Raw genomic sequence first — 24,705 nt, forward strand, 5'->3', positions numbered from 1 at the left:
GGATTCAATCTCTGTGTACTATCCTGTCTGCCACTGTGGCTCTTTCATTGAATTATTAAGTTGCCAATGTGCAATTTAAATAGTATAGCTATTGAAAAATACTTCACCAGTAGGCCTGTAAGAAACATAACTTACCACAGGGCTAGTATCAAATCAAAGCAGTGGTAAATGAAGTCCACTACCATCACCTTTCTACTGAATAAATATGAAAATTTTCAGAATCACTGACTAAAGACATATTCTCCTACGCATTAGACATTATTGCATCTGCTGACTCCTTCTAAATCTGCTTTGTTATAGCATTAATGTAGTGTAACATAAGACCTGGCAGCCACAGGCCCATTTTGTAAAAATATTTCTTTTAGCCTTCTGCAGAGAAAGCCTGCAAATCAGTTTGTCATTCTTAGCATAATGAATTACATTTGCAAATAAAAAAAGGATTATGCATTTTCTAAGTGCATTATGTAAAAGTCTGTGCTTGTTAACACAGAAAAGTGATGGCTGCCCTTCTTAATTACAGAATATTCCAGACTTCATATCTGCCAAATTTCCTCACTATATTGCATCTCTACTCCCCAGTTTGCTGTTGTGAAGTCCCACTAATCTCAGCAATAATCCAAGTAAACTCAGAAATTTCCTACAGCCAAGCAAGCTGCAGGCCTCTGGAAACAAATAAAAATATGGAATATTAGATGAATTTCAAAAGGAAGTGTGTTTTAATTAAAAACATTAATAGCAGTGCCAAATGCTGTACTAAACAAGAGCAGGTAGTTTTTGGGTTGTGAGCCCAACAAGAAATGAAACCAACTACATACGGTATGTTGTTAAAAATATACTAAGTGTAAAATTACTTGCTTTTCCTATTTTACTACAGTATTCTTCATAACTATATGTACTAGACTGTAAAAATTACTTGTTGTTTTGTTGTCTTTTTTTTCCCCGCTCTCATTTTTGAGATACTTTTAAACACTTCATTAGAAGGCCAATTATCTGGTTTGAAAGTTGTGATATTGTAGGAGAACGAATTTAAGCAACCATCTCTTAGTTTTGCTTACATACCTTAGATGTTGGATCCAAAATCAAAGAGTAAGAATGAAAATCAGACATGAGAGTGGACAACAGCAACATATCTTTTCTTACAAGTTGCTGAAGTTTTATGGCAAATAAATTGTTTACCAGCAGAAGCTTCAAAATTATTTTGAATTAACATATGCTTTTGTCCAGTCTGATGAAGAAAATGTATCATAGACAGACTTGCTTTTACATCTGTAACAAAACATACCTGTCCCAGTCAAAAGTCCAGCACTCTTCTTTCGTGCATAAGCGCGTAAGTGGTTGGACAGGCTAACAGCACTTGTAAACGTCGTATTGCAATGCACACACGTTCTAAGCTTCACAGGCATACCTATCATTCAAAAGAAAACTATAATCCAGTTCTCTCTTCAAAAAATGAAATTCTCAAAGCGTTGTAAAAAGTTTTCTGCAATAAAGATGGTTTAAAATATATTCACTGCATTGACGCAATTGTTTAGTATATTAGAAGGATCCATGTTAACCGTTATTAGTTTTCCACCTGGTGCTTTAAGCCAAACCACGTTATTTGAAAAATAACAGAAAGGAGGCAACTTGAGCCCATCACGCTACTCTGCATTTAATACCAACTACCAAGTTCCTATAGATCTCCACATTATGAAGCTCTAATCCAAAATACAATCCTGCAATTTGAGTAGCACAATTCTGTTGAAAAATTTCAGAGCTTTCAACATTTCCAATAAAGAGAATTTGGAAAGTCAAGTTGACAAAGTGGTAATTAAAAGTGTTTCACCCATAAGACTGAAGAGCTCCACACTAAAATTAGTCTGTTGTTGAAGGCTCGGAGAAAAAGGTGGTAAAACACACCACTGAACAGCTGTTAGACAAAACGTTTTGTTCAGTGCATTTCTGTTCTTACTTTAGATGTGCAATTGATAACGAAAGTAAATGAAGGTTTTTGCTAAAATCTTTGTGCTAAATAAACGATCAACAAAGCAATATGCTATTTATCACAGGAAAACAGTGAAACAGTACTGAAGTCCTCACTTACAGACAAAGAAACCATTGTAACTTATCCCCTGCTCACTTCACCATAATGTTTCTCCCTTCATTTTACCACAGATATATTGTTTTGGTCAACTAATATTTCAGGTTCTCTACTAATAAATTATTAGAAGAATAAATAAAAAAGCTAAAACTACTCAGCTGGAAAGCCTCTGTTTGCAGGAAAGAAAGAATGCTATTCTCCAGCAGCCACAGAAGACATGCTGTTTTTCAGGCAAGTTGCAGAAGAAGAATACCTGGTTGGTAAAAACCTTTTAAAAACTAAAACCAGAATTAGAAATATTTGCCTTTTTTAGGAAAAATGAAAGATTTTCAACTTCAGGTTAAATATTTTCTTATTCAACTGGCACAGTGCGTTAGTTGTCAAATTCTGTTACCTCAGCCGCAGAAAACTACAGGGCCCCATTCGTATCTGTTAGTACTATGCAAGCATATGTTTATTTTTATTTGGTTGTTCATCACACCAAACAGGTGCTACCTAGTATTGAGCAGCAAACATTAAACAGAAAGCAATACACAGTGTCAGGTTTGGCAAGCTATTCCTTGAGCATTTTCAAATCATTAAGCCTGTCAAAGATACACTTCCTTTATTAAGCAATCTCCTGTCTTAAGGGACAACCACAGACGTCCAGAAGACATAAAATGTAACTCTGTTCCACTTCTAATATGTCATTTTAGAAAGCCACCTTTGTTAAGAAATTGATTGCCACACTTTTGTAGTCCCCTAAAAGAACTTCCGAGCACATCAGATTGTTGTTTTTATTTGTTTATAGGAAGAAAAGAATATAGGTGAAAAAGTACTAGGCACTGCCAGTTTTACTAACCTGGGTAATAACAAGAAAAGCAACAGAACAAAAAAAAAGTCAGGGGTATAAAAATAAGATCCTGCTCCTCAATCTAAAGAATCCTGCACCATTATAAGGTGGTGTCCAAACAAGAAACAGGTAAATGCAAGGATGTTGTAAGAGTTCCCCAAGACTAGAAATAACTCTTATGTGACAAGTAGGTTAAAACATCACTCTAAAAGCCTGCTCTATTAGTATACAGAGTAGCTAGGAACTTGATTGTAGAATTGTTTCATTAGCACAATCCTCAGCAGAGGACAATCTAGGTCCTTATCAGTCAGAGGCCGTGCATTAGAAACCTGCTGGCTACAACTGTATTCCAACAAAGCTTGAACTAGCACAGGTCATCACTCAGGATAGACAGGTCCTAAGCAAGCATGAGTTTCTCAGAGCAGCCGCAATTTTGCAACAAACAAGAATTAATCTATGTTGTAAGAGTATGTTTGCCTAAAACCATCAAAATTAGTTGACAGTGCTTCACCAATTTGCAATATTATGCATTTATAATGGTATCAACAGTTCTGTTAGTTTGAGCAAATGCTGCCTTTCACATATCTCAAGGATTTAAATGCAGTAATTCCCAAACCAGCTGCTTTAATGCCTGAAAACAGGGTTACAAGCCCGAACATTTCAGAACTGTTAGTCCACCAAATATGCAGGGACACTTCAACTTGTTTACTGCAGGATGTGTCTTCTTCCTTACTGAGGCTCACTTTGTGTCCGCTTTGAATTTGTATGCCCAGTCATATGCAGAACAGGAACTATGTTCCATGCAAAAACCCCTCAGTGCTGCTGAGGGGTTTTTTCACTTTAGGAAAAACATGTCAGAAAAATTTGCTGTGCTACCTCTCGCAGTCAAGTGTCCTCTGGAAATGAAACAAGAATTAAATGAACAGAATTCCAAATAAAACACTTTGCACTTGTTATTTTCTCTGAATTAGAGGATTCTTTGGAAATGTTGTCAAGAAACACCTTCTTACCTGACTGCATAGTCAAGTCCATTTTTTGTGGCTGATACATCAATGGACTGTCTTCATTTAATGGAAGAACACATTTCTGAACAAACCTCTTTCTTGCAGTTTGATTATGAATCTTTTGAGGGGAAATATCAGGATTCCTTTCTTCTCCTAACCTCTTGTTTTTCAGGAGTTCTATCAGTGTAAGTGACTGATTTTTTTTGCCATCATGTAGTACTGCTTTTGTTTCATGACATTCGTTTAGGAAACTCAGCCCTTCTTCCTCCGATGCAGACACAGATATATCTTCAGTCTTTAGGCCATTATGGTATGCTTCAAGAGGTATAACATTCTGAGATAAAAAGTCATCATTTGATGCAAATTTCTGAGCAACAAACGGCCTGGGAATAATGCGGCGACTGTTCAAAGCCTTCAGGATTTTTTCATACTTCTCTTCATTTTGCATCATCTCGTTCAGAACACAGATCGGAGACTTGTGTGCATCCCACTTGGTTTTGCCAAGCCTCTTCAGGTGTCCTCGCACATGATTAGACAATCCAATTTTAGTATCGAACCAGCCTCCACAGAGCTGACATGTATGCTCAGAGGAAGTTTCAGATTTTTCAATTGCTACAAAGAAAATAATTATAATGTTTTTTGACAATTATATATAGTTAAACATGACAACAAATCATGAGAGGCTTTACAAGAAGATAAAGCAAGTCTTGTATAGTGCTCAATAAATCCCTTTGTCCCCTTTACTTTGTACCCAAATAATAAAAAAAATCTTACCTTTTCTAACACGTTTAACAGGAGTTCCCGTTCCAGCTCTTTTAAAATGCTGCATTTTGTCACTTGTTGCTATCTGTTCTGGTGAAACAACATGTCGGGCTTCATAGCTTAGTCCAGCTCTGTGAAGATGTCCTCTGACATGATTGGACAAGCCAACACCTGTTTCAAAGGTTGCTGGACAGTATGGGCAGGACTTCTTTTCAAGTGACAAATCAGTCCAGTGGAAAACTGAATTATGCTTTGGCAATGCTGATCCTACATTTTCTAAATTCTGAGGATCATGCAAATCATGCAAGAAGTTACTACCCTCAGCATCTTCATAATACTCAAAATAAAAGCCATCATTCTGCTCATAACCAAGTGAAGATTTATCACCAGCTTCATTATCTTCCATTTTACCTTTGAATATGGGGAATAGGTTTACATGCTCCTGATTAATATCACTGTAAGATTCATCCTCCACAGACTGTGTAGTGTAATCACATAGTTCAACATTATCCCATGAACTTTCATCCTCCGTTTCATAGCTGTCTTTTTTTTCAGCAGAGTTAAGTTTCTGTAAAACAACAACAGTCATTTTATGCAGAAAATCTGGATAGCAATCCAAATCATCTGTAACAGAGCCTTCCCTCTTGGATTCTTTAATCACTCTTTTTACACCTACATGCCTACGATCTTTACAGCCTTCTGCCCTTTTGCAATCAAGGCTATTTGAATCCATGACAAAACAATTATTACGGGGACTACTTGATGAAGAAAATAAATGTAAAGCACTGACAGATTTGGACTCTTCCTTTTTTAAATGCAAAGGATAAGAGTCATTAGATTTTTTAATCATCCTGTAGTTTTCATATCTGTGTCTATATAAATAATTACCACTTTTTTTGGCACTAGCTTTCTGCTTTGCTGCTTGATGAAAACATTTACGTTTTTGGTCAATGCTATTTCTAATCAAAAAGTTCTTGTTTGTAGAATTTAGATTGCACACACTTACAGATGACTGTGAAACGCTTTTCCGAGCCTTCTGTATCCTGTAGGGTCTCTTGTGAAGTTTTGTGAAGTTACTGGACTGTGAAGTAGAGCCAAATGATCTTTTTACATCCTGTTTTAAAGCTGAGTTCTTTGGAAAAGTAGAAGAATGTCTGATCAACTGTTTTGTCCTGCTACCAAAACCTAAAGACTCTTCTATTATGCTGCCTTTTCTCTTCTGTAGTCTAAGATGGCTACCAAAGGGATCAATGCATGATGCTGGATGCAAATATGCCATGTGTTTTTTCAAAATGCTTCTAGCTGAAGTAGCAAATGGACACATCTTACACATATATGTCGATGACTTTCTTGAGGATCCTAAATAGGGATCTTTCAAGGATGCCTTTTTCTGGGTTTTCCTCTGGGATATGTCGCTACCAATAATTGAACATTTGACTACTGCCCCATGAGCAATCCCTCGATGGCATTCCAGTTCATTTTCTGTCACAGCCATGAAATTGCATTCCTCACAGCAGTAATATCTTTTATCTTTTTCATGGGTCTTTGCATGCTGCACAAACGTTTTGGGACAATTGGTACCAAATACACACTGCGGGCATTGTAACCGTGCACTCCTACCCTCATCCTGAAGTTCTTTCAGCTCACGAATTTCTTCCATCAGTTTCTGCCTTCTTTCCTGGTGAATTATCATATGTTTAAGAAGTGAATTACGATCTCGAAATGTCCTTCCGCATTCCCTACATGCGTAAGGCCTGGGGACATTGAGATGTCGGAAATGACTGTTCCCATCTAAATGGTACATCATATGCCTATGCAGATGTTTCTTCTCTCTAAAATTCACATTGCACTTTGTACAGGGATAAAATGATGGTTCATCAGTACTGAAAGTAGATGGTGATTCAGAATCATTCTGTTCACATTTGTTTTTCAAAGTATTGGAAAGAAAAGTGCTAGTGTGAACAGGAGAAGTATCTTCTGCACAATTACTACTGGGACTATAAATGAGCTGCTGGATAGCATCAACAGTTTCCAGCTCTTCATCTGTGGATTCAGGCTTTACTTTACTCAATGAGTATTTCTGTGGTTCTACTATTTGTAGCTCCTCATTCTGCTCTAAGAATTCAACATTTAACAGTTTTGACTTACTAGGAATACAACTGGTATCATCAAAACAGTCTTCAGTATAGCGCGTTATTTTACTAACATCCATTTTCCTTTTTCGCTTTTTTTCTAGCCCTACCTTACAGTGAATGGGAGACTTCTCTATTGTTTCTTCATTTGTCATAAGAAACTGTATAAACTCTTTTTGTGGATCCCAGCTGGGATCACATCCCGATCCAAAACCACCTGTACCTGAGGAAATGCCTGTTAATGTATCAACACAATCATCTTTTAATAGTAAATTTTTATCATCCTCACAAACTTCTACTTGGCCTACTAAAGTGCTGTCTACACTATTTCCTACTGTTTTCTGTGAATCACAACCAATTGAAGCAGAGGTAGGTAGATTTTTAATGGAATGAGTCAGGTTCTTAGCATGTGCTACATCAGGTAACAAAAATAAAACTTGGTGCTGATTTGATTTCTGTGTTGTACTCTTTGCAGGCAGCTGAAGATCATGAACCACTGTCAAAGTTGAGCAGGAATCTGTGTGATGACCTCCAGGCTGTCCAGTGGTTAATGAAACACTGCCTTTATTCATAATGGAAGTCTTTGTTGAGGTGGAGTGTGAAACTGGTCCATTAACAGCAGTTCCTCTAGACAACATAAAGTTTTCACTAGAAACAGTAGGAGCACCAGTGTGTATAAATAGAGAAGCCTGGCCTCCACTTAAGGCTTTTTCAGATCTGTCCCTTGATAGCTCCTCAGGCAGAGTCAATGTGTTGTTCTTCTGAAATGACGTGTCGCTCTCTTGTGGTTTAGGAATGCCACCTTCTTCCTCAGATATGAAATTATCATCACATAGGATTTCTTCTTCTTTAGCACCAGAGACTTCAGTATTTATCTCTAAATCATCCATATTGCTGGTCTGTCCATTAAGTATATTTATACTAAAAAACAAACAAGAAAAGAATCAGGTAATCACAGAAATAAAAAATGGCAATTTTAATTTACAGTTCTTTTCAGGATCACTCTTCCTCACACTGTAATCTAAAAAGATGTTTTGAACTTCTTAAAAATGTATTTTTTATTTAGGATATTCATGACATTTAAAATTAATCAATGAAGCAGTTAAAATATACTATTTTTTCTATGCAATATTAATAACCATACAGCAAACTAGTCACTGCCGAGTATCCCAGTTCAAAGAAGCCTGAAGACCTACACGCAAACAAGATAGAGAAAATTAGATTGTCAAAACAGTTGTGAATACATTCTGCATGTACATAACCACAGAGTTTACCTTTAGTTGTTTTCTAGAAGTAAAGCATGTAAGGAGGAGAGGCTACACAGTCATCTACTAGTAATTTTAGTTTGTTTGTTTGTTTTGTTAAACATACTTCCTTTAGCAACTAGGAAACTAAAATTATGTTTCTCAAGGTAGCACTTTTTTCAAAGTACTTGCATACAACTGACCTGATGCTACATGGAAGTCTGCTGGGGTGTTTACTTTGGTATTACAGGATTTCAGAGCATGGCAATAACAGTATCTACTAGTACAGAGAACAACTGCACATAAATTCCCTATGGGAGGCTTTATTTTTCTACAAGTAACTTTTATTCTTACACCAAATTATCTACCTGACGCTTAGTGAGCACAAAGGAGTTGCCTACACATGAAAATCAGCGTGTGACCAATAAGAATGTAAACTTCAGTCTACCCTGCCATTCGCCTCTCATATGGGTCCTAAGAACACAGTGAGCATAAGGCATTAAAACATTCATCTAGGAGCAAGAAACGTCTATCTGCATTTTACGGAAATCACATATTTTATCCTTAAAGAGTACCACTTGCTTTGATGTTCTGGGGGATTTGACTCCTGCCATCACATAGTTCCTGTTACTAATTAACATTTTGAATAGAGCTCAGTTAAAAGGAGTCATTACTTAACTCTCTAAATTAAGATGTTATAACTCACAACTAATATCCATGGCTCCCTTCAATGGTCCTTTATCGAAATCAAGGAAGACCACTCTGGACATCCTTTTTTCCTAAGGAGAGAAAACAACCTGGTTAAACACAACCACTTTAATCTTTATATGTCACACTCCAAAGTAAGTCCAGCATTTCTTTTAGTTTTTCAATTCAACATTATGATAGCTATCCACACAATTCAAAGCTAGCTACGGCCTCATGGAAATTCTTTGTTATTGTACTTGTTTTGTTTCAAATCGACAAAAGGAAAAAACAAATACTTAACCCCCTTTAAGTTTGTAAAAAACAAACCCTAATGTAAGATGACTTACTTTTGCAGATGAAAGTCATTCTATTTGGAGTAGAAATACAACGAAAAAAATAAGTCATCGAAAAAATATTTCCTTTGCTACTCCATCACTTGGACTAGCCAATTTAGAAAAATAAAGCAATGCTCATGTCAGAGGCATAATAAATGCTTAAAGTGTGTGAAATATTTTGTTGTATTATTTATCTATAACACACCTTTATGCAAATGTTCTACTAGACACCCCAGTTTCTCATCTTCCCATTTCTTAGATTTTTGCATTTCTTTGCTGTTTTGATATGGGTCATTTTCCACTATAATAACGACTTCCAATAAGATCATATTCAAAGCTATCACCCTAAAATGGTGATAATGCACCACCCAGCAGGAGTCTTTACATCACGTACACAAGTTAGAAATGGGCACTGCAAACATGCATTAAGAATCGGTAATGCAAAAGTCAATTAAAAGAAGTGAAACCTCCAACACATGCACAACAGCTGATGCACAACAGCTCCAACAATTTGACAACTCAATATTGTAGGCTTCATATAGTATTAGGCAGAGTATAAAAACATTCACAAAAAGTTTGTAAGAAATTGAAAAGGACCATTTTCCCTCTAAGATGTGTGTTTTCCTTGTTTTATTATTGGAGAGGTAGACGAAAGTGTGCTCAGTCAATCTGAGAGCCTGTATTAGCTTTTCTCAACAGGAAGCAACGTTGCTAACGAAGTTGTAAATTCAGTGTTAATGAGTGGCTTCACTGTTACCACCTCTGAGGTAAAACCTTCGATGTTCCAAGTTCCACCCATCTGTTCTGGTGTGAGGGGCTCAGAGGAAGAACAGACGCTTCCCATTTAAAGCAACTTCACTGGTACCCCCTGAACAGCAGGGAGGCAAACTGAGAATATTGTGCTGGTTGGAGACCGCAATCCTCATTATCAGAATGGCTCCTGAAAACTTCTCACAGGTTTACATGATGAAGACAAAACCATACTGATGCTAAATGTTAGTGGTAAAGCTTAAGTTAAAAAGGTGGCTAGGACACCCTATGACCACCATTAAACAGAGATTCTCCTCAGAGTTATCATGAGCAGTATCTAAAACATTACCCCATGCAATCCTGTAAGAGACTCCTTTCCATACTGTGTATTTATGGAGATTGTGAACTACTCCATATGGATCTGACTAGAAGTCTTCTATGGCAATACAGCTGTCCCTACAGATTCAGTCTTTGAATCAAGCCTGAAACGCTTATCAATAATATCACTGCTACATTTTAATAATTTCCTGCTAATTATCATATTTTTTCCCAGCTATCAGGATGCTACAGTTCACTAATTTTTGTGCAGTACAACAAGAAGAAAGTTAACAGCTTTAACAGTGTGGCATTAGAGAAAACACAGAAGATAAATTTTTAAATTACAGTAATTTCGAGTCTTGTGATGACACTGAGCCAAGATGCAATACTTCAGTTACATTATCTACTCCATGTATCAAAATTTATGCAGTAACAATGATAGGTATAACTAATGCCATGTTTTTGGAGGAAATGTTATCATCTAACTCATCCCTAGGGAAAAAAAGAAAAATCAATCATTGTAACTAAGATGTAAGCAAGGTTATGCAATATTTTTTGTATGCTTCCATCACAGTTTTAAAATTATGGTCTCTTTATTGTATCCGGAATACAAAATTACTAATTCTGTCAAAATATACAACAATTAATACTTAGTGTATTTGAAAAAATAAAGATTGAGATAAAACTTTAAATTTGCTGAAAACAGTGCTTATCATATTCTCTACCAAGTACTACCTCAACTACAGAGCTGAGGAAATTTTTATGTAAGCACATAGTGCAACATACCTAGGAGATACATAAATGTAAAAACAGTGATTCTCAAAAAGCCTATACAAACAAGTGTACACAATCCCACGCTCATACCTTTGAAACACTCTATCTAAAAGGCTAGGCCAAATTCAATTATTTATGTTAAGCCCTGAATGACTGTAGTGCACTTAACAGTGTTGTTCCTGGTTTACATGATACGCTATTTATTACATAGAAATTATATTGTATTCAAAACAATTATTTAGCCAACTAAGCCACATTCCACCACTATTACTTAAGTAATTAAAATTTACATAACTTAAAATATTGTTTTTCTTCATAAAATATCAGTTTTAAAAACGATAATGTGTTCTGCAGATATGACTGCCTGTGGCCAGATAGCCTAAGCATTAAAAAAGTATTAGGTCATATCTATCTTCAAACTGACAGATCATAATTTAAATGCCTTAAGGTAATCTTATTGTCTTAAAAATCTTGAACATCAGTATTTTTGCAAACTATCAGCACTTGCTATAACACCCTTACTACACTACATCTTGAGGTTACTACAGAAGAAATGAGGTGATAATTGCATATTAACATAATTATTTGGTAATCCCTCTGAGCAAGCTTCCTAGGTCACTCAGTAATTCAGATTAGATGCAACCTTCCTGTCATCAGATCTATGTTGTCCACTTTCTGTTCATTAATAATTCTTTTTGATAGGAATGTACTTAATTCCATTGTTCTATGTACATTATTAATTGTATTTATTACCAGTAGGTTTATGACCTTTCCAAGTTCTTATTTCATAACGACAACCTTTACTACGCAAGAGGGTCACACACAAAATTAAGAGCATTGCTTTGGTCAATTCTACAATGCCAGTTCATTAAAGCTTATGCTCCAGTGCTACATATACTATGCTGCTGCCTACTAGCAGTTGTAGGCAAGAGATTTGTCAGTCTCTATTCCAAACCTTATGTTATTTTATAGGGGTTTATAACAGATTTGAAAGCACATTGGAGCTGAAATATTAAGATGGAAGAATTTGGCTGAGTTTCTGAAAAGCATGAAGTGCTTTTATGTGTTCTGATATCAAGTTTCTCACTAAATTCATAAATATGAGACAATGAGCTAAAAGCACAGAGCGACTATTAAGTAGCACAAAAACATAGAAGCCATCTCCTAAGTGGATTTAATTTAATCAGCCTAGTTAAAGAAACTGAAGGAATATAGTCTTTCAGCAGTGCTGTAATGAAGGCAAAAATATACTTGTCCTGTGCTAAGTAACTCCTCATAAGTCAAGTTCTTTAAGCAGATATGTGAATAGCCAGGACACTCAAGGGATTATTCAAATATTCAAGAGATAGGAAAGGTGCTTCAGGTTTGCACTGTTCCCATTTAGATTTTTCTTCAAGACTTCATTATGTAAATATGGAAAACTAACAAAACCTATCATTTTAGCCTATTATTTTATCAAATGTTCCTGTAATAAAGCTTATATTAAAGATGATAGAACCAAAGTCTCAGACTTTTAGGCAACAAGCAGCAGACCAAGAGAGAGGTTAAGTACATTATGGCACAGGACTAAAGAGGCATCTCCTTCCATTACGCAGTCTGTGGCCTTAGCAACTTAATCATGGCAAATATCAAGCACAGAACTTTTGCCAAAAGTGAAATGTTTAAGCACCATTGGGAGATGAAGATTTGTACAGAGCAATAGAGGAACTAGTAGTGTATCAGCACAAACCAACCACATCTGGAGAAAAAAAAAAAGTGCAAATTATTTAGAGGACAGCTGCATAATATTTTTGCCTCTTCCATAGAGTAATGCACACATTTTACACCTCTAGAGCTTTGGGTATTATCTAGCAATAAGAATACCCAAAATCAATAAAATTGCAAGACTTTGATCATTAGAACTATTACTCGTTTTTCAGTTTATTTCTTCTTAAAAAGCTATCCTGATCCATCCTTCAGAATCACAAAGCCTGACAACTGGAGGACGAGTCAGTGACTCACCTTGCTTTCCTCCTGCTTCTATCTGTGTTTGCAAATCAAGTTGTTGAAAATACACTCCCTTCTGCACAGCAGAAACAGTAACTGTAGACTGCCTCACTTAGCTTTGAAACCTACAAATTCACCTGAACACTTCTGTGTTTTTTTAAACTTCTGCAGTGAAGAGACAGCTTGTTTAATATGCACAACACTGTGAATGCTGCCCCTCAACATCTACTTTACATACAGTACATAGTTATTAATCTAACTACAACATGAGGAGTTCCACTGAAAACTAGCTCTCTTCAATACAATTCAGATCCACAGCAGTTCACATAAAAGCACACATACTGGAAAACTCTCACAGCTAACTAGACTGCCATATTAAAAATTTTTAAAGCAGTAAGAAATATTACTAATACAACACGTTTTACGCCTAATAAATAAATACAAAGAAATACAAAGTTACTGCCACCCACTGTTGTTATACTGTTGAAGAGTCACTGAGTTGTCATATCTGCAGAAAAAACTGACCAAAGAGAAACTCTGAATTATAGAGGAGCCATATTACAAAAGCAGCCCATCTTGGCTGGGAACATCAAACCTGAACGACATGTTTTTAGAAAGTTAATTTTCCTGAAACTTAGTTCCTAATAAAATAACATCTTCAAAAGCTGTCAGAATAGTAAGTAAAAAATTTCCCTAAAAATGTCAAAATTTCAGAAACTTGATTTCTAGCCTAAGATGTCTAAGAGTGATATGTTAACATGTGAAGAGGAACTGAACACAACTTCAGAACGACTACCTGACAATAAGAAATCACAGAAGAGAATACCATTACTGCCACCGACCATCTTACTCCTCTAATATTGATTTGCTTGGGAAAATAAACCAGTTTGTCACAATGGGGGGCATCATGCTAAAATTCAATACTGAAATCAATAAAAATAAATGACAATACAATTTAAGTGTCACAAGAATCAGACCTATCACTATAAAAATGTACTCTTCTAGTTTCAAGCACTCATGCAGGAGTTTAAGATGGTTTCAATGGTAGATGTTTTTCAAAATGAACTAGGTATTTCTAAAAGATGACTAGCCAGAACAAAAAAATCCAAGATGTTGAATCTGGTAACTTAAGAACAGTCACACATTGTGTGGCAACTCCACAGGCTTCCATAACTCCCCCCAGCACTCCCCAATCCTGTTCATGTTCCTGCAGCTCTCTAGTTTGGATTTTTAGTAGCGTGATCTAGTTTGACTTGTACTGCCATTAGTTTCTACTAAAGATGAGAACTACAATCAAATACTGAATTGTCCTAAATGCAGACACACATGGTAATAACTAGCAGCATTCCAGTAAGAGACACAGAAGTATGAAAAATACTCTGAAGAATGCTCTGTAAAATACATACTATTTCTCTCCAAAACCATTCCCTTACTTTTACATGCATAAATTCTCTTCCTTGATGTCATCTCACATGCTCACACATTTTTACTCTCTAAAGAAACTAAATGTTTAAGAAAACACTTTTCATCTCTTTCATCACCATTATCTGTGTTTTTCAGTGAAAAGTATTCTTAAGCTTCAAGTATGGTCCCAAAAATTGCTTTTATCTAGACATCATACAACAAATCCCAAATTATCGTGAAGCCTAGCCATGATGATACAACAAATAATTTTATTAACCACCAACATTAAAAAAACCCAGAAAGTTTTTTCTCATGACAGTCTATAAATAGAAGTCCTGCTCCTAATCCTTGTTGCTAGACATCTTTAACAAGCTGCCAAAAAATTAAGGGTTGCCATCAGTGGTACAAAGTGTAGTTGGCCAGGAACTAAAGCAGTACCCTGGGGTCAAGCACCGAGTCCCACACACTGTTCAGCATCTTCATTAATGAACTGGGTGATGGGGCAGAAGGTACCCTCAGCAAGGCTGCTGAGAACACAAGACAGATCCACGGCTGATACACCAGCAGGTTGTGCTGCCATTGAGATGCACCTCAATAGGCTGGACAACAGGGCTGGACAAGATTGCTGCAGGTCCCTTCCAAACTCAACTATTCTGTGATTCTATTTTAGTACACTCTGCCACACAGTATCCCAATTCTTGCTTACTTTAGTCTGCTTTAGAGTGCTCCGTGTGCTCACACTATCCACAATTTTCCGATTTCAAAATATCATCTATATAGGCATAAGAGTATTTTAATTTAAAAAAGTTTCCAACCACTAACTTTGAATTTATCATTCCGACAGTTTAAAAAAATTACACAAAAATTATTAGGTATACAGAAAAAGTGAATTCTCTCCATGTCAAGTTTTGTAGAATATATTGACAGCAAAACTATAATTTGATGTCCCTCTCCCTTCTAACTCTCTTCCAGTGATCATGTTTTATAGAGTTCTTTCAATAAATAAAATCATATTACCACTAAGGTATTATTGTCACCCTCAAATTTATCAACCCGGTATTTAAGTCCCACCACATTTTTTATTTGTATTTCTACAATTTTAGACTTTACAGGATGAATCCCTCTTCTACGTCTCCATATTCTCCCTGATGCCTCCCTGATGTGTCACATCTCAGAGGGGCCTAAGGACACCTGCCTTCTCAGTGTCAGCTCTTCGTACAGTAAAGTATTTCCTCCTCAGTAAAAACATTTCCTCCTCATAGAACCCACCGCCACTAGCAAAACTCTGTCACATCTCCAGTCCTAGTAAGTGAGACATTTCACAAGAGACCATATTTAGGAAAGTATCTGCACTCTTCCACACTTTAGTCTCACTACTACAGTCCTTACATGGGGCATAATACTAATATTAGAGACCTGTTGACCATTGCAGAAGATTTTGGCTTGCAAAGAAGAGAAAGAAGTTTCAACATCCAGTCATATACTGTCAAATTACAGTGCTATACATTGGAATTATGCTTTTCTTTGCAGCAAAGCCAGTTTAAATAACTGCTGCCTTCCTCCACTCCCCCCCAGGTTCCTTCCTCCACACTTTATCAACCATTTCATTATTCAGTTTAAAAGGCTGGGACCCAAACACTGCTGAATCGGCACAACTGAGAGACAGCAACTATGAGTAAGGGCACAGACTTTTACCAGCTTTGTTGACAGAAAAATCTACTGGGGAATATTTTCCTAAAATTTATATGAATAAATAAAAAAGTAAAAATGCAGAGAATATTTCAGAAGGCAAAAAAGCAGCTTTGGCAGTCCTCCATTTAACGTTGCAGAATGCAATATTATAAAGAATACTACCATAAAGCAAATTTTATGCTCTAAAATTACTTGAACTAAACTACTCAATCGAAGCAAAATGCTAGAAGTAAATGCTAAAATAATTCAACTGGGGAACATTAAATACATCTTCTGAGAATACTATTAACACAAGCAATACTTTTAAATTACATATTAGACACGATAGCTAGATTTTCCATAGAGACATACAAATGCAAATCCTTCCAGTAGGCTAAATAAAAAGTATTTTTTTTTCTAAAACACAGAACTAACTTCTAGAAATTTTAAAACTAATCTACTCCCCCTTAACCTATAGTTTTACAGAATCAGTCACCTTATCTGCTCAGAAACAAGTCCTTTTGAAGCCAGGTACTGCCACCAAGTGGCAGTGAAATTCTGTATGCAAATCTAATTATTCCCCACATATAGAACTGGTAGCTGTCAAATATGAGCAATGCTGTGCTAATATAAAGACATTTAAAATTAATCAAAGCAGAACCCACAGATTTTTCATATCCAAATCTAAAACTGATTTTCAATTTAAAACAAAGGTTTTTCCTACAATTCAGTCTTTCTGTTCAGACATCTTTTGTGAGCAGTTGGGTAAAGAACCCTTTCTTCCAATACAAATCAAATAGATATCAATAAACCAACTAATTATTAGTGTTTAGGTTTTTTTGCATAACTCTATGCAAATCCCCAGTGATTACAACTACATGGCCAAAGAGGTCTTACTTCCACCATAACTCCGAATTTCAGGAAAAAGTGAATTCAGAAACTGATGCAAAAGATACATATCTTAAGATATAAAGATGCAGCTTGTTATCTGGATAAGCTACTCAATCTGCTTTCGTTAGGAGGTAAAGATCTCAACCAGACTGGGAAGGATTTTTAGAACTTTTAGATTATTTGATTTTTAGAATATTTGACTATTTTTACAGGAATATTTCTCAAGTTAATTAAACTATATTGTTAGTTACCTGCATGAACTACTTGTGAAGTGTCAATCCAGCAGATCACAGATGAAAACTTGCATGACAAAAACATGATGCTATAAATGGATTTACAGTGCAACTTTCTTAAAGGCAACATTAAGAACAATTTTATTGGGACAGATCTTTGAACAAAACATGTCTTTCAACTTTGGAACAATTCTGACCTTATTTCCTGTTATATTAAAAAAAATTTGTCATTCTTTTTATCCAGCATGACTTGAAACATATATAGCAGTTTCTCATTTTTGCTTTTTTGGCTGATAACCACTTGCTGTACCAGTTTTAATGTTATCACAAATTTTAAGACTGTCTCCTGCTCATGAAGAAAGATTTTTTTTTTTTAATTCCTAAAGCATGCTGTTTTTCCCAATTATAAAAAGACCACCCGAGACACACACTCTGCTTTTACTAATTTAATTTAGAACCTTAGAGTAACGAATTACATTAGTGATACTCATTCATCCTTACCAGCAAACTGACTCTCATCATCCTCTATGTTCTTTCAGTGATCAAGGATTAAAAAGCTAGTAAGATTCTAAGCAGCAGTACCAGGTAAGGCAAAAAGAACCATCTTGTACCTCCACAGATTAAGAACAAAAATTCTGCTGACTTGGAGAAAGTTATAATGCTTGCTGATGAACATATGAAATCAGAGTTTTTAAAAGACCCAAACCTATATAACACACTGTACACGACCAGAAAAACACAGGTGAGAAGAAATGCTCGCATCACCTCACTAATAATTGAGGTTTGTTTCTTTAATTTTTTAATAAAAAAAATAAAACCACCACAAAACACCAGAAGTGATTTAATGGCAGAAAGCTCAACTTCATTTTACCCGGATAATATGAACAATATTAAAATTATATGAGATTACTGTCTGAACCAAAGAAACACAAATCCCACATACTAAAATCTATCCTGTGCAGAATGCTGTATATAACCTATAATTAAAATGCTTAAAATATGACTTCGCTTGACACACAGGGAAATTCAGCACAAGCATCTACCTTGTGCTACCTTTTCTGCTACACAGAAGTGTGGCCCATTGTACTGTTAACACACTGAGACCAAGCTTATTTTTTCCTCACTTCCCCCCTTATTTAACACAAACAGGTCCTCCTGTGGAGCTCAGAAGATGCAGTCTGGTAATCAGAAAATTTAAGAAAAAATACTACAGTTATCCCAATAAGGTACATTAACTGCTTGTAAAACCTATCTCATACCTGTGTGTTTTTATCTAGCAACAGACTTCTTTATTTCCAAAAGTCAGGACATGATACCTTTTATATTTGCCTTAGGAAAGTGTAATATTTTCATTGATTAACTGACTATTCAGTTGTCATTTTTACAGAACTGTCAGAACCTCAAGATCTCCTCTAAGCAATAACAATATTGATCTAACATCATTACACTGTTTCTATGTATTCTTTTACACATTTTTCTGTCCTCTTGTTACGTATGCAAGAGTACAGGCTTTCCCCTCAGAGATCAGCTTTCTTCTACTATACATAGCTAAACACCATTAAGTCAAAAGGTCTTTGGAGTTTCATTCAGAAGACCTCATGTTTCAAGAACACACTCATTTATATATTAGACTTTTCAACTAATTTTCTGTATTTAAACCAGTTATTAGACAACAAAATTAAGAAGAGACAGAACATAAACTTTAAGCTTCAAGTACTGAAAGCATGCACTAGAAGGCACAGGTAACAGTTTGAATCTTACTATCAATTCAAGTTCCCTTTGTAGCCACGACTCTTACTTTACACTCATCCTCAGACAAAGTATCTCCTTATGCAGTGTTATATTTATTCCTCTTCCCAAAGCAGCACATTCTAGAAACCAGCAAAGTCAGGCTAAGGCAGTAAGTTCTATGCATAAGTATATAGATAATACAGTAGGAGAGCTTATTTTTAATTGTTCATAGTTCAGAGGACAATTCATAATCCAAGTCTTGAATCAGTTATACATTATACAAAGGATCAATACTCAGAGTTATTTTAAATTCCCCACAAAGCATTCTTCTATAATCAGTAAAGTTAACAGCAATAGCTCTAAAGAAGTCTTAGCAGAACAGAAGATACAAACAAAGCAGTTCCTGTCTATTTCAAAATATACATACTACAATTTTAAAGTGATATCAAGTCTACATATTAATAGGAGATTAGAAATGAGGAACAAGTTCATTTAAGCAAACGGGATCTCCCTCTCACCTCTTCAAAATTTCAGATCACTGCAAGCATGTACATTCTGAGATGGCATATTAGTCAAACAGCAAGCAGAAAACTTGAGAAGCCAGCTTTTGTTTGTTATGGAAGCTTCTGTACCCGAGTCCATCATGCCCTGTCTCCCAAGCAGAATAATCTACTGAACAGTGGAACCTTACCTAAAGATACTCTTGAAAGACTCAAAACAGATTAAAGTAAATTGCTCTTTGTTAAATGTTTCACATAATCACATGGCAAAGATATTAATTTAAATAGACTAATACAGTTCAAATTATTCCTGAAGTAGAATATCAAGTAAATGGAAAAGAAAAAATTCTTTTTCTCAAAATAACAGAGGAGGGGGGTGGGGCAAAGGAGGACAAATGCCAAAGTTACAGAAAATTTCTCCTAGATGGACACTCTGCAACTGCAAATGGACACTTCAGTTCTACTCCCAAATGGGTTCCTTAAGACAGAAAGGGGGAAAAAAAAATTTCAACAGAATTTCATTATTAAAAATTTGAAACGCTATTCTGACAACTGGTCAAATTTCCCACAGAGTTATTTATTAATACAGTAAGTTCAAGTTTAACATGCTGCTTTGACAATGCAAAGTACACTTTCAATATTTTGCAACCAGGTGGATAATATGTAGAGAATGAAATTAATTTAAAGTACTCATAATTTTGGCTCTCAACAGCTAGCAGAACACCTTGATAGCTTTTTGACTATAATAACTTACCGAAGAAAAGCGTAATTATCATAATAATATTAAATAATAAGGGAGCATCTTTTGTTCCTATTTTAACCTCGTAGAAGTAACACTACATTCATAAATTACAGTAATCAAGATACAAATTTCAAGAGAATTTTCACTGACCACTTTTCTGCATGTTCAGCAGTATATGCTAATGGCATTTGGGGAGGGGAAAAAAAGGTCAACAAAAAACTTCTACTCACCTTTGCTTGTTTGATTTACATTATGCTGTAAGATCCACTTCCACAATAAAACAAACCTGCAAAATAAAAGAAGAACTTACTGTACAGCTGTCATTTTCTGCTTGTGTCCTAGATTATCAAACAAGACAGGCAAAGCAGAGAGATAAGAAATCCACGGCCACAAAAGTATTCGATCATTTTTGTCTCAGGGTAAAAATAACAAAATTCCAGTGGTCTTCTCTGAAATACACGTGTAATTTGCAAGTAAGATAGATACTCGCATTTTAATTAAAAAATCCACTAAGAAATCATGGGTCAAACAAGTGGAAAAAAGCTTCACGGCAAGAAAAACTTTGCTGCATTTTCTGCTACTGCCTTCAAAGTCAGCTATCTTAAGTTCTCTGAATGAGGAACAATGCACAGAAAGGAAATGGTTACAAATGGAAGCTTTTTAAAAAGTCTTTCTGCAAAAATGATCAACATATCTAAGATTAAGTGTTGAAGGGCTTTAAGCCTGGGCCTTGCTAATTCCTCACCTTTTCTAGGGCAGAGTTGTGTTATTATTCTAAGGCTAGCTTGCCCATCTTAAGATCATAACTTCTTTGCCTTCATGAATGTTGATTAATGTCAGATGAAATAAATACTCTATTTTATTCATGGATCTTTTGAACTATACAAGGAAGTTTTTCACTTCCTATTTGGAGATACCAGACCATATAACATTTAGAAGAGACTCTGAGAGTCACTGAAGCTGCACAAAAACAAGAATGGATTTGGCTACGGTATCTCTACAGAACTGGGTCTACTTCTAATGAAGAAACAACAACTAGCATACATCTTTACAGAAAGGGTTGGTATCTAGACCAAACTAATGTTTAGTCATCATCAAAATTAAATCTGAACTAGATACCTGTCCTCACATACTGGCTAGGATTCCTTCCCTCATTTTGCTCACACACAGTTTATTGATTCTGAGTTTCCCAGTCAGACTGCAATTGTCTCAAAGCCATTTTCCTAAATAACAAACACAGAGTAAGGGAGGACAGACCTTTCAAGTAAGTCTGGTTGGGCAATAAAAAGCAACAGAAGATAAGTATTTGAGCTCCTTTCCCTAGTCCCAGGATCATTTCCTTAGTATCACATTAAACTTCATGCAGCCTTAAGCAAGAATGTTATTCAATGTTTATGTGCTCATTTCTCAAATAAGATTTATTACAGAAAAAAAAATACAATTCTTTAGTTGGGTTTTAGAGTCGTATTCATTCATCTAGAGAAGCAGAAGTGTTATTTTCAAACAGCTGTGGAGCTCTTCTATTAGTTACAGAAGGCAAATGTAAAGCTACAGTTAAAAATGCCCACAAAAATAAAAGCCTATATGTACGAAGAGCCAAAACAACATTCAAAAAATAAGAAAGAAGGTCTCTGCAGGCTTTACATTATCAAACATTACGATCAGCACTAAACCAGACATCTCAGTAAACCAGTGCACTTTGGCTGGGCAGTGACAAATCCCAGCCTAACACTCCTCTCACTGAAGAACTGCACCAATGACTCTGCCCCTGTGCAAAATGCCTTCAACGAACACATCTTTTAAATACTGCAATTAACTAAACACTACCAACAACTCAGAAATAACTCCCCTTTTCAATCCCTCTGGTGTTCAAAGCTCCACCCAATGCATGATAGTACTTGCAGTACTACAGTCATGCAAACATCTTCGTGAAGGCAATACAATCCACGAGACACCAGATTTTAGGCCAAACTACTGATAGCATTGAGACTGGTTAAAGCTACCTGACCTATTGTGCTTAACCAGCACTCACCTCTCAAAGGTCTGTCTGCTGTCAAAGAAGATTCCTCTCACTCCGATACAAACAATCAAACTCTAACACCTACTATTCATTTCAAGGGTGATGACATTTGAAATAACTCAGTGCCTGACGTTCTTTACCAACAGATTCAAGACAGGTAGTTCTCCAAAAACTCCTTAGGGAAAGGCAAAGATTTCAACATCACAAATGCTTTGGCTCAAATCTTCCTGTCTTAATTCTCATTATCAGGAAAAGAAATGGAGAATGAAAGTCACTCTCCATCACCAGGTAATAGACAGCATCAAAAGGGATGCAGAATTGGGTAATGTATCTACAGAACATTCACCTCACTATTCAAAGAGTGAAAGGGCACAAGCATGGCTGTAAAATGGTCAGGCTTCTGATCAGCAATAAGCAGCTGCCTGTTCTGATAAGGGCAGAGAACAGGAAGTGGAAGAAAACTGCAATGGTGGCAACGGGCGCAACCTCAAGTGCCCCCCCCAACAATACTAAAAAAAAAAAAAGATGGACTGAAAGCTCTTTTTGCTTTAATGAAGTATCTCCTATTAACCTGCCCCCTCTCTGGGAAAAAACACTAGAGAAACACTAGAATGCAAAGGTGTACAATGACTAAATAAAATTTGCTGTAATCTTGACAAGAGTTTGGATCCCTTTATCTACTATCTAGCCCTTATTTCCTAACAGATCTGCAATAACTGACATTTCTACATCTATCTGGGAGAAGACACTTAACCATTTTTTTAGCACCTTCTCCTGGAACAATTGCAGGTAGGAACATAATTCATAGAGATGTTTTTCAGGTCGTTTACTTGAAGTTTTTGTTGCTGTTGTTGTGTATGTGTGTGGGGTTGTTGTTGTTTGTTGTTTCTTATTTTGTTGTGTTTGGGGTTTTTTTTAAGAGAGTCATAATGTAATATAAAACTAGCTTTTGCCCCCTATAGCTGATTACGCTTGTGTAGGAAGGTTAAAAGAGGAAGAGACAAAAGCTAGAATGACTATACTATATAAACTACTTTTGTTGGTATAAACTGTGGCTAAACAGTCCATTCCACTAGCTTGACACAAAAACACAGCAAAAGGCTTGCAACTGTAGTCTTGAATTAGAGACTTAGAAAATTTGATTAGCTAGTCGAGAGTGGCATGTACATTTATCAGGATATGGCCATCCCACCACTAAAATCTGCTAAATTCAAAAGAGGAGGGTGGGGTGCAGAAGAAATTTCATTCTAATACCTGATGCAGCTCTGGAAAACATCTAAAATATTACAGAAATCCAATAATCCTAAATATCAGTGTGGGAAAAATCAGTCAGCAGAAAGCAGAGATTACGCTAAGAAAGTCTATTACAAGAAACCCAGACAACGTTCCAGCCAAAACTGTACACACAAGTATCAGGGATAAAGTAATTTGAGAAGAGAACTGAAAAAACAAAACCTAAGCTGATAAGTCTCCTACATCAGTTAATACAGCCAAAAAGCTCTTTAAAGACAAGTGTATGCCATCGTCTTCCTAACAACTGGTCAGCAATGACCTTGTCTGTACAGAACGTAGTTTCCTGCTTTCTGTTTGCAGAAGGAGTTTTGATTGTCTTTGATTCCTATCTAAAAAGTATAAAAATAACTTACTCTACATTCAGTACCCACAAATACCTAGAACTAACATTCAGTGTAGATTAAATAATCACTTGAATTTAAACATGAGGTTTTCTAAAATCACAAAATTAATTCCCTTTGAGAATTTGTAAAACCTCTCAATCTATGCTATTCCAACTGTAGTTTAACCAACTGAATCATAAATGCCACTGTCAAATTTACTAAAATTAAATTTTTAAAGGAAAAATAATAATAATTACTCTTCTTACAATAGTTAATGAAAAGCAATATTTAAGAGCAGGTACTCTACTGAAGCCTGAATTATCCAGAAGTTAAATTAAGCAAAAGCTTAACACTTTACAACGTGAAGAGACAAAATTTAAGTCTTTTTACTGGAGATGCTTCTGACTTCAAAGAATCTGCAGTAACTGAACAAAAGCAAGCAAGGGACTGCAAGAGAGAAGACTGCCTCCTGCATTTTGAATCTCCTGCCAGATTTTGAGAATTATCTGAAAAACAGTTCAAAGAAGTTACAGTTCTTCTTTGTCTGTTCATCACAGTAAAAGCCACACGCACAGTTCCCAAAGCTGTGGTAGGGCTTTCACGTGCAAGTGCTGAAATCTCTCATTTTTCTACTCGTAGAAAGTTTTGCTTTTTGACAACAACCCGTATGGGATGGTGAAGCACTTCAAGGAAACGTGTGACAGCATAGGAAATGAACACAACTGATCACACCTCAGACTGGGAAGCTGTTTCAATCCAAACAAAATTACAAGTAGTTGAATGCAACATTAATAGGAGTATCACAGTAGGGAAAAAAGTAGTGAGAGTGAGTAGCCTGAATGGAAAAAAAGAACCTTTGTTTATAGCATCAATTAGGTCAAACAACAAGATTTAATAATTATTTCAAAAATCTGCATTATATATAAAAAAAAACCCCTGAAAATACATCAGAGGGAAGAGTGTTCCAGGTAGACAGGGGTTTGGACTAACAAA

General features: G+C 35.9%; 1 protein-coding gene across 12 annotated transcripts in view; it reads right to left on the reverse strand.

The window, feature by feature from the left end:
* Positions 1–24,705, reverse strand: part of ZNF644 (zinc finger protein 644) — a 71,264-nt gene that overhangs the window by 8,252 nt on the left and 38,307 nt on the right. For 6 of the 12 annotated variants that reach the window (XM_051802156.1, XM_051802126.1, XM_051802111.1 and 3 more), the window contains 4 exons: positions 20,307–20,362; positions 8,761–8,833; positions 4,691–7,731; positions 3,923–4,528 (listed from right to left, as the gene is read on the reverse strand). In XM_051802156.1, the coding sequence (XP_051658116.1) occupies positions 3,923–4,528; positions 4,691–7,700 (3,616 nt within the window). In that variant the 5' untranslated portion in view covers positions 7,701–7,731; positions 8,761–8,833; positions 20,307–20,362. Of the gene's footprint in view, positions 1–1,282; positions 1,424–1,459; positions 3,809–3,922; positions 4,529–4,690; positions 7,732–8,760; positions 8,834–9,673; positions 10,165–20,306; positions 20,363–24,705 lie in introns of those variants that run through there. The other 6 variants (XM_051802176.1, XM_051802195.1, XM_051802186.1 and 3 more) reach the window with 6 other exon arrangements.

This window comes from Manacus candei, unplaced genomic scaffold (genome assembly GCF_025592945.1).
Source record: "Manacus candei isolate 608988 ecotype Guabito, Panama unplaced genomic scaffold, ASM2559294v1 h1tg000005l, whole genome shotgun sequence".
Classification (NCBI taxonomy): domain Eukaryota; kingdom Metazoa; phylum Chordata; class Aves; order Passeriformes; family Pipridae; genus Manacus; species Manacus candei.